Below are 11,512 nucleotides of genomic sequence, written 5' to 3'. Positions count from 1 at the left end.
AACTTATGGTAGGCTACCCTTCGCCAGCTCATATCTGTGTGAAGCTGGATTCAGTGCTCTCGTCTGCATTAAAACCAAATATCGATCCAGGTTAGATGTGACAGCAGAGATGAGGTGCGCACCCCCGACTTTGAGAAGCTCCAATGTGACATGCATCAAGCCACACCCATCTTATTAGTGATGGATTGATAAGAGACATTATGTCAGATTGATTTGCAGTTGACTGTCATAGCCCCACATTACAAGTATGTGATGGTGAGTTGAGAAGACAATCAGAAATACTGTTAGAATGTTTTTCATTTGACTGCCATAGCACCAAATAAAAAAGTAAACATTGGCTGTTATTACAAATATTGTAATCACATCAAATCAAATCAAATCAAATTGTATTTGTCACATGCGCCGAATACAACAGGAGCAGACCTTACAGTGAAATGCTTACTTACAAGCCCTTAACCAACAATGCAGTTTTAAGAAAAATAAGTGTTAAGTAAAAAATAGATAACAGTAGCGAGGCTATATACAGGGGGTACCGGTACAGAGTCAATGTGCGGGGGCACAGGTTAGTCGAGGTAATTGAGGTAATATGTACATGTAGGTAGAGCTAAAGTGACTATGCATAGATAATAAACAGAGAGTAGCAGCAGCGTAAATGTCACGATCGTCTTGAAAAGTAGCGGGCCAAGGCGCAGCGTGAGATGCGTACATATTTATTTTATTGTACACCACAGCGAACAAAACACCAAACGAAACGTGAAGTCCTTCGACACAAACACAAATCAAAAGGAACAAGAAACCACAAACACAAAGTGAAAGACAGACAGTTAAATATGGCTCCCAATCAGAGACAACCAGCTGACACTCGTTGCCTCTGATTGGGAGTCACTCAGACCAACCTAGAAATACAAACATAGAATATAACACCCTGGCTCAACATACGAGAGTCCCCAGAGCCAGGGCGTGACAGTACCCCCCCCCAAAGGCGCGGACTCCGGCCGCGCCAACCAAACACAACAGGGGAGGGACCGGGTGGGCACTCCGCCTCGGCGGTGGATCCGGCTCCGGGCATGACTCCCACTCCCTCTCTAACCCCCCAAAGCGCCCCTGATCCGGTCTGGCCCCGCTGGCCGGAGCTGGACTGAACACTGGTGGAGCAGGAACGGATCGGACCAGGCTGACGAAGCGCACCCCTGGCTTGGTGCGTGGAGTAGCCACTGGCCGGACCGGGCTGACGATACGCACCCCTGGCTTGGTGCGGGGAACAGGCGCGGGCCGTGCTGGACTGACGACGCACACCACTGGCCTGGTGTGGAGAGCAGGAGCGGGCCGGACAGGGCTGACGAAACGCACCACAGACTTGGTGCGGGGAGCAGGAATGGGCCGGACCGGGCTGGCGACGCGCACCACAGACTTGGTGCGGAGAGCAGGAACAGGCCGGACAGGGCTGACGAAACGCACCACAGACTTGGTGCGGGGAGCAGGAACGGGCCGGACTGGGCTGGCGACGCGCACCACAGACTTGGTGCGGAGAGCAGGAACAGGCCGGACAGGGCTGACGAAACGCACCACAGACTTGGTGCGGGGAGCAGGAATGGGCCGGACTGGGCTGGCGACGCGCACCACTGACTTGGTGCGGAGAGCAGGAACGGGCCGGACAGGGCTGACGAAACGCACCACAGACTTGGTGCGGGGAGCAGGAACAGGCCGGACAGGGCTGACGAAACGCACCACAGACTTGGTGCGGGGAGCAGGAACAGGCCGGGCCGGGCTGACGACACGCACCACAGGCTCGATGCGAGGAACAGGAACAGGCCGGACCGTACTGGGGACACACACCACTGGCCCTACGCAGGGATCAGGAACGGGCCGGACCGGACTGGTAACACACCCCAGTACCTCTCGCCGTGCCTCCACACTTTCCCTCTCCTCTGTGACCGGTGGCCCCCTTAACCTGGCGGCCTTCTCTGCCAACCTTCTGCACCACTCTATCCCGTACTCCTGCTGCCCCGTCGTCCACGGCGTGAGCCCCCCCCTAAAAAATTTCTGGGCTTGTCTCTCCCCCGTGGACCAGGCCTCCATGGTTCTCGTCCAATTCTCTCTCCACTTCTCGTAATTCCAGCCTTTCTCCTCATCACGCTGCTTGACCCAGTCGTGGTGGTTTCTTCTGTCACGATCGTCTTGAAAAGTAGCGGGCCAAGGCGCAGCGTGAGATGCGTACATATTTATTTTATTGTACACCACAGCGAACAAAACACCAAACGAAACGTGAAGTCCTTCGACACAAACACAAATCAAAAGGAACAAGAAACCACAAACACAAAGTGAAAGACAGACAGTTAAATATGGCTCCCAATCAGAGACAACCAGCTGACACTCGTTGCCTCTGATTGGGAGTCACTCAGACCAACCTAGAAATACAAACATAGAATATAACACCCTGGCTCAACATACGAGAGTCCCCAGAGCCAGGGCGTGACAGTAAAAGAGGGGGTGGGGGAACAATGCAAATAGTCCGGGTAGCCACTTGATTAGTTGTTCAGGAGTCTTATGGCTTGGGGGTAGAAGCTGTTCATAAGCCTTTTGGACCTAGATTTGGCGCTCCGGTACCGCTTGCCGTGCGGTAGCAGAGAGAACAGTCCATGACTAAGGTGGCTGGAGTCTTTGACAATTTTTAGGGCCTTCCTCTGACACCGCCTGTAATAGAGGTCCTGGATGGCAGGAAGCTTGGCCCCAGTGATGTACTGGGCCGTACGCACTACCCTCTGTAGTGCCTTGCGGTCGGAGGCTGAGCAGTTGCCATACCAGGCAGTGATGCAACCAGTCAGAATGCTCTCGATGGTGCAGCTGTAGAACTTTTTGAGGATCTGAGGACCCATGCCAAATCCTGAGGGGGAATAGTCGTGCCCTCTTCACGACTGTCTTGGTGTATTTGGACCATGTTAGTTTGTTGGTGATGTGGACACCAAGGAACTTGAAGCTCCTAACGTGCTCCACTACAGCCCTGTCGATGAGAATTGGGGCGTGCTCGGTCCTCCTTTTCCCGTAGTCCACAATAATGTCCTTTGTCTTGATCACGTTGAGGGAGAGGTTGTTATCCTGGCACCACACTGCCAGGTCTCTGACCTCCTCCCTATAGGCTGTCTCATCGTTGTCGGCAAACTTAATGATGGTGTTGGAGTCGTGCGTGGCCATGCAGTCATGGGTGAACAGGAAGTACAGGAGGGGACTACAGCTCAGCGTTCAACACCATAGTGCCCTCAAAGCTCATCACTAAGCTAAGGACCCTGGGACTAAACAGAGTTTTTTTTCCTCTTGTTGCACATTTAACATGCTGGTCGAAATGAGGTAAAACGAATTTAAGTTCCCCTGCACCCCTGAGGGGCCCCTGTGTTGAGGATCAGCGTGGCAGATGTGTTGTTACCTACCCTTACCACCTGGGGGCGGCCCGTCAGGAAGTCCAGGATCCAGTTGCAGAGGGAGGTGTATAGTCCCAGGGTTCTTAGCTTAGTGATGAGCTTTGAGGGCACTATGGTGTTGAACGCTGAGCTGTAGTCAATGAATAGCATTCTCACGTAGGTGTTCCTTTTGTCCAGGTGGGAAAGGGCAGTTTGGAGTGCAATAGGGATTGCATTATCTGTGGATCTGTTGGGGCGGTATGCAAATTAGAGTGGGTCTAGGGTTTCTGGGATAATGGTGTTGATGTGAGCCATGACCAGCCTTTCAAAGCACTTCAAGGCTACAGACGTGAGTGCTACGGGTCGGTAGTCATTTAGGCAGGTTATCTTAGTGTTCTTGGGCACAGGGACTATGGTGGTCTGCTTGAAACATGTAGGTATTACAGACTAAGTCAGGGAAAAGTTGAAAATGGCAGTGAAGACACTTGCCAGTTGGTCAGCGCATGCTCGGAGTACAAGTCCTGGTAATTCGTCTGGCCCTGCGGCCTTGTGAATGTTGACCTGTTCAAATGTCTTAGTCACATCGGCTACGGAGAGCGTGATCACACAGTCTTCCGGAACAGCTGATGCTCTCATACATGCTTCATTGTTGCTTGCCTCAAAGCGAGCATAGAAGTAATTTAGCTCGTCTGGTAGGCTTGTGTCACTGGGCAGCTCGCGGCTGTGCTTCCCTTTGTAGTCTGTAATAGTTTGCAAGCCCTGCCACATCCGACGAGCTTCGGAGCCGGTGTAGTACGATTCAATCTTAGTCCTGTATTGATACTTTGCCTGTTTGATGGTTCGTCAGAGGGCATAGCGGGATTTCTTATAAGCGTCCGGGTTAGAGTCCCGCTCCTTGAAAGCGGTAGCTCTACCCTTTAGCTCAGTGCGGATGTTGCCTGTAATCCATGGCTTCTGGTTGGGGTATGTATGTACGGTCACTGTGGGGACGACGTCATCAATGCACTTATTGATGAAGCAAGTGACTGATGTGGTGTACTCCTCAATGCCATCGGAAGAATCCCGGAACATATTCCAGTCTGTGCTTGCAAAACAGTCCTGTAGCTTAGCATCTGCGTCATCTGACCACTTCTTTATTGACTGAGTCACTGGTGCTTCCTGCTTTAGTTTTTGCTTGTAAGCAGGAATCAGGAGGATAGAGTTATGGTCAGATTTGCCAAATGGTGGGCGAGGGAGAGCTTTGTACGTGTCTCTGTTTGTGGAGTAAAGGTGGTCTAGAGTTTTTTTTTCCCTCTTGTTGCACATTTAACATGCTGGTCGAAATGAGATAAAACGAATTTAAGTTTCCCTGCATTAATATCCCCGGCCACTACGACAACCACCTCTGGATGAGCGTTTTCCTGTTTGTTTATGGCCTTATACAGTGTGGTCTTAGTGACAGCATCGGTTTGTGGTGGTAAATAGACAGCTAAGAAAAATATAGATGAAAATTATCTTGATAAATAGTGTGGTCTACAGCTTATCGTTCACCAGCTGTTGTTTACAAATATACACAGACTGCCACCCCTTGTCTTACCGTAGGCAGCTGTTCTATCTTGCAGATTCAGCGTATATCCCGCCAGCTTTATGTTATCCATGTCGTCGTTCAGCCACGACTCGGTGAAACATAAGATATTACAGTTTTAAATGCCCATTGGTAGGATATCCGTGATCGTAGTTAGTCTATTTTGTTATCCAATGATTGTACGTTGGCTAATAGGACTGATGGTAGAGGCAGATTACCCACTCGCTGTCGGATCCTTACAAGTCACCCCTACCTACGTCCCAGTTATCTCCGTCTCTTTCTCATGCGAATGACTGGGATTTGGGCCTTGTCGGGTGTCTGAAGAAAATCCTTCGCTTCCGACCCGTTAAAGAAAAAATATTTGTCCAGTACGAGGTGAGTAGTCACTGTCCTGATATCCATAAGCTCTTTTCGGACATAAGAGACGTTGGCAGAAACATTATGTAGAAAATAAGATACAAATAACGTGAAAAAACACACACAATAGCACAATTTGTTAAGAGCCCGTAAAACGGCAGCCATCTCCTTCGGCGCCATTCATTCGAAAGACCCAATGGGTGGGGTCACTAGAATTTTCAGATATCAAAATGGGGTCGTGGGACAAAAAAGTTTGGGAACCCCTGTACTTGAAGGACATACACCCTCACCCACCCCCTCACCCCCTCACCCACCCCCTCACCACCTCACCCACCTCCCTCCACCACCTCACCAACATGAAGACTGAACTTGTCCCTTTAACAGTCAGTTGTGTAAAACGTTGTAGAAGAGTTTGTTTAGAGCTCAGTGTGTTGAAGAGAACCCTAGATACACAGCTCACAACGCCTCGCCACGGCTCACACACTCACTCATAACACAGGCCCTACCTGGAAGGAGTTTGTTGTCATAGCAACAGTAAAATTAGATGACTTTACTGTCAGACATAATGTTTCATGGCTCTGCCTGGTGCCTTGCCTGCCGTCATGGCAACGTAACCAGAAAATGTTCTTTTCTGCTCCCCTTGACGACCGACGCCTCGACAACGTCCAACTGGGAACAATGTCACACCAGTAACATTCCCTAGAATCTCTCTGAACCACACCTTGACGAGCGAGTCACACCGCTTAATATCTTAACAACTCGCTTCTCTTCTTTTGTTTATCCACTTTCTTTTCAGGAGTAGGAATATCTGTCGTTCAGCTATGAGGAGCTGGGGCCAATTTAAATTCATTAGAGTCAATGTCAATATTGGTGCAACAACATGGCTCTGACAGGTAACTGCTGTTGAGTCACAGGGATACTGTCAGTTAAGGAGGAGACATAGATATATATTTAGAATGATTAGAGCAGGGAGTAAAACAGGCAGTGTGTTTGTGTGTAAAACAGGCAGTGTGTTTGTGTGTAAAACACAAAGAGGAATGGATGTTGACAGCTGTCCGTCAATCAGTCAGACTGAAGAGACAGATCAGGGGATGACCACTACATAGCTGCTGCTGGGATTAATCCAATCGTAGTGTGTGAGTCGGTGTGTGTGTCTGCGTGTGCGTCCGTGTGTCTGTGTCTCTGTGTGTGTGTGTGTGAGTGTGTGTGTGCGTGTGTGTGTGCGTGTGTGTGATGAACATGAGCTGATAACTCACCCTATGACTGAGTTCAGCATGTTCCCATCTTGGGATCAACCTACCAACAGAAGACACCAACTAACAGAGGACATTTACCATGCAGTCAATGTAGCTACTGTTCTATCCATTAATCTGCAGTTAACTAAATGCATTCTAACTCTCATTTATCTTCAGTCGTTGGTGTGATTGTTGCAGCAACCATTCCTGGAGATCCCAGTAGGATCGAAACTGTGTCTCAAAAACCACTGTAGAAATATCAGAGTTGCAGACGTTACTTTATTCATAGTAACCCAAATATGATCTTGTCCCCTCCTCTCTCCTCCTCTATTCCCCCTCCAGGAGAGAGCCCAGGGCTGAATGGGACCCACCATGCCGCCCAGTAAGAAGGCCCAGAGCCCCAACAAAGGATTAGGAGCCACCCGGGGTCTGAGTCCTTTCTACAGGGAGGCGGAGGCAGCAGACCTGTCCCTGTCCCTGTCGGCCTCCTTCTCCAAGGCCGAGGATGAGGAGCTCACCAGCCTCTCCTGGCTCCACGAGAGCACCAACCTTCTCAACAGCTTCTCCCACTCGGGGCTCCGCTCCGTCTCCCCACTGCAGGACACTGACGGTCAACCACTAACCCCCCACTCCCCTTCCTCCTCCTCCAACTCCACCGACCCATGTGACTCCTCTTCCTACGACTTGGTCACGGGAGCCAATAGGAAGCCCCCGTATTCCTTCAGCTGCCTGATCTTCATGGCAATAGAGGATGCGCCGTCCAAGAGGCTGCCGGTGAAAGATATCTATGGTTGGATCCTGGAGCATTTCCCGTATTTCGCTAGCGCCCCTACTGGCTGGAAGAACTCGGTGCGCCATAATCTGTCGCTCAATAAGTGTTTCAAGAAGGTGGACAAGGACAGGAGTCAGGTAAGGAGGAGGAGACACACAAACAGACACACAACACACACATGCACTCTTTCCCCCTTTCTCTCAATTCAATTCAATTCAAGGGGCTTTATTGGCATGGGAAACATATGTTTGCATTGCCAAAGCAAGTGAAATGGATAAACAAAAGTGAAATAAACAATAAAAAGTGAACAGTAAATATTACACTCACACAAGCTCCAAAAGAATAAAGACATTTCAAATGTCATATTATGTCTATATACAGTGTTGTAATGATGTGCAAATAGTTAAAGTACAAAAGGGAAAATAAATCAACATAAATATAGGTTGTATTTACAATGGTGTTTGATCTTCACTGGTTGCCATTTTCTTGTGGAACCAGGTCACAAATCTTGCTGCTGTGATTGCACACTGTGGTATTTCACCCAATAGATATGGGAGTTTATCAAAATTGGATTTGTTTTTTCAAATTCTTTGTGGGTCTGTGTAATCTGAGGGAAATATGTGTCTCTAATATGGTCATACATTTGGCAGGAAGTTAGGAAGTGCAGCTCAGTTTCCACCTCATTTTGTGGGCAGTGTGCACATAGCCTGTCTTCTCTTGAGAGCCAGGTCTGCCTTCGGCGGCCTTTCTCAATAGCAAGGCTATGCTCACTGAGTCGGTACATAGTCAAAGATTTCCTTAAGTTTGGGTCAGTCACAGTGGTCAGGTATTCTGCCACTGTGTACTCTCTGTTTAGGGCCAAATATCATTATAGTTTGCTCTGTTTGTTTGGCAATTCTTTCCAATGTGTCAAGTAATTATCTTTTTGCTTTCTCATGATTTGGTTGGGTGTAATTGTGTTGCTGTCCTGGGGCTCTGTGGGGTCTGTTTGTGTTTGAGAACAGAGCCCCAGGACCAGCTTGCTTAGGGGGCTCTTCTCCAGGTAAATTTTTCTGTAGGTGATGGCTTTGTTATGGAAGGTTTGGGAATCACTTCTTTTAGGTGGTTATAGAATTTAAAGGCTCTTTTCTGGATTTTGATAATTAGCGGGTATCAGCCTAATTCTGCTCTGCATGCATTATTTGGTGTTTTACGTTGTACACAGAGGATATTTTTGCAGAATTCTGCATGCAGAGTCTCAATTTGGTGTTTGTCCCATTTTGTAAATTCTTGGTTGGTGAGCGGACCCCAGACCTCACAACCATAAAGGACAATGGGTTCTATAACTGATTCAAGTATTTTTAGCCAGATCCTAATTGGTATGTCGAGTTTTATGTTCCTTTTGATGGCATAGAAGGCCCTTCTTGCCTTGTTTCTCAGCTCGTTCACAGCTTTGTGGAAGTTACCTGTGGCGCTGATGTTTAGTCTGAGGTATGTACTGTTTTTTTGTGTGCTCTAGGGCAACGATGTCTAAATGGAATTTGTATTCGTGGTCCTGGCAACTGGACCTTTTTTGGAACACGATTATTTTTGTCTTACTGAGATTTACTGTCAGGGCCCAGGTCTGACAGAATATGTGCAAAAAATCTAGGTGCTGCTGTAGGCCCTTCTTGGTTGGGGACAGAAGCACCAGATCATCAGCAAACAGTAAACATTTGACTTCAGATTCTAGTAGGGTGAGGCCGGGTGCTGCAGACTGTTCTAGTGCCTCGCAAATTCGTTGATATATATGCTGAAGAGGGTGGGGCTTAAGCTATATCCTTGTCTCACCCCCCGGCCCTGTGGAAAGAAATATGTGTGTTTTTTGCCAATTTTAACCGCACACTTGTTGTTTGTGTACATGGATTTTATACTGTTGTATGTTTTCCCCCGAACACCACTTTCCATCAATTTGTATAGCAGGCCCTCATGCCAAATTGAGTCAAAAACTTTTTTGAAATCAACAAAGCATGAGAAGACTTTGCCTTTGTTTTGTTTTGTTTGTTTGTCAATTAGGGTGTGCACGGTGAATACGTGGTCTTTCATACGGTAATTTGGTAAAAAGCAAATTTGACATTTACTCAGTACAATGTTTTCGCTGAGAAATGTACCAGTCTGCTGTTAATGAGGTTTTTCCCAAGGTTGCTGATGATGCATATCCCACGGTAGTTATTGGGGTCAAATTTGTCTACACTTTTGATGATTGGGGTGATCAGTCCTTGGTTCCAAAAATTGGGGAATATGCCAGAGCTGAGGAAGATGTTAAAGAGTTTAAGTATAGCCAATTGGAATTTGTGGTCTGCATATTTTATCATTTCATTTAGGATATCATCAACCCCAGAGGCCTTTTTGGGTTGGAGGGTTGTATTTTGTCCTGTAGTTCATTCAATGTAATTGAAGAATCCAGTGGGTTCTGGTGGTCTTTAATACTTGATTCTAAGATTTTTTTTGGATCATTTATATGTTTTTGGTGTTTGTTCTTTGTTATAAGGCGAAAAAGATTGGAGAAGTGGTTTATCCATACATCTCCGTTTTGGATAGATAACTCTTTGTGTTGCTGTTCGTTTAGAGTTTTCCAATTTTCCCAGAAGTGGTTAGATTCTACGGATTCTTCAATTACATTGAGCTGATTTCTGATGTGCTGTTCCTTCTTTTTCCGTAGTATATTTCTATATTGTTTTAGTGATTAACCATAGTGAAGGCGTAGGCTTAGGTTTTCTGGGTCTCTGTGTTTTTGGTTGGATAGGTTTCTCAATTTCTTTCTTAGGTTTTTGCATTCTTCATCAAAACATTTGTCATTCTTGTTAATTTTCTTAGGTTGTCTACTTGACATTTTTAGATTTGATAGGGAAGCTGAGAGGTCAAATATACTGTTTAGGTTTTCTACTGCCAAGTTTACACCTTCACTATGACAGTCAAACATTTTGCCCAGGAAATTGTCTAGAAGTGAATGAATTTGTTGTTGCCTAATTGTTTTTTGGTAGATTTCCACACTACTTTCCTTCCAGCTATAGCATTTCTTAATATTATTCAGTTCCTTTGGCTTTGATGCCTCATGATTGAGCATAGCTCTGTTCAAGTAGAGTGTGATTTTGTTGTGATCTGATAGGGGTGTCAGTGGACTGACTGTGAACGCTCTAAGAGACTCTGGGTTGAGGTCAGTGATAAAGTAGTCTACAGTACTACTGCCAAGACATGAGCTAAATGTGTACCTACCCTAGGAGTCCCCTCGAAGCCTACCATTGACTATGTACATACCCAGCGTCCGACAGAGCTGCAGGAGTTGTGACCCGTTTTTGTTGGTTATGTTGTCATAGTTGTGTCTAGGGGGGCATATGGGGGAGGGAATGCTGTCACCACCAGGTAGGTGTTTGTCCGCCTGTGTGCTGAGGGTTTCAGGTTCTTGTCCAGTTCTGCCACAGACTAGTAGTACATGTCCCTAGTACATCTCCCCTCTAGGATGGAGAAGCTGTCATCGTTAAAGTATGGGGATTCTGTCGGGGGGATATAGTTAGCACACATGAGGACAATTTTCTCTTTTGAGATAATTTCCTTATTAATTTCTAGCCAGATGTAAAATGTTCCTGTTTTTACTAATTTAATAGAGTGGGTTAGGTCTGCTCAATAACAAATTAGCATACCCCCTGAGTGTTTTCCCTGTTTCACACCTGGTAGTTTGGTGAATGGGACTACCATCTCTCTTTTCTTGTAGGATGACGATGTCTGTATTTCCAATTTCTTTGATGAAGTTCCTGCTCTTTAGGCCAAAGGCAGATGACCTCAGACCTTGTATATTATCTCTCTCTCTCTCTCTCCCTCTCTCTCTCTTCTCTCTCTTCTAGCTCTCTCGCTCTCTCTCTCTCTCTTCTCTCTCGCTCTCTCTCTCTCTCTTCTCTCTTGCTCTCTCTTCTCTCTCTTCTCGCTCTCTTGCTCTCTCTCTCTCTCTCTCTCTCTCTCTCTCTCTCTTCTCTCTCTCTTTCTCTCTCTCTTCTCTCTCGCTCTTCTCTATTTCTCTCTCTCTTCTCTCTCTCTCTCTGTCTCTCTCGCGCGCTCTCTCTCTCTTCACTCTCTCTCCCTCTCCCTCTCCTTATCCCCCCCTCTCTCTCTCTCGCTCCCTTTTTCTTTTGGGCTCGAGTAGAGTTCATTTAAGGTGCTTGGACGTATTTCAAAT

General features: G+C 47.0%; 1 protein-coding gene across 1 annotated transcript; it reads left to right on the top strand.

Moving 5' to 3' along the window:
• Positions 1-6,911: 6,911 nt before the first annotated feature.
• Positions 6,912-7,460, top strand: LOC311124626 (forkhead box protein N3-like; the record flags this gene model as incomplete). The annotated part of the gene is made up of 1 exon (XM_084198738.1): positions 6,912-7,460. A coding segment is annotated over one exon (549 nt), but the record flags the coding sequence as incomplete, so codon positions are not given.
• Positions 7,461-11,512: the final 4,052 nt, after the last annotated feature.

Source organism: Coregonus lavaretus (assembly GCF_964263955.1).
Source record: "Coregonus lavaretus genome assembly, contig: HAP1_SCAFFOLD_5066, whole genome shotgun sequence".
NCBI lineage: Eukaryota > Metazoa > Chordata > Actinopteri > Salmoniformes > Salmonidae > Coregonus > Coregonus lavaretus.
This window is presented reverse-complemented; position numbering and strand designations above follow the sequence as displayed.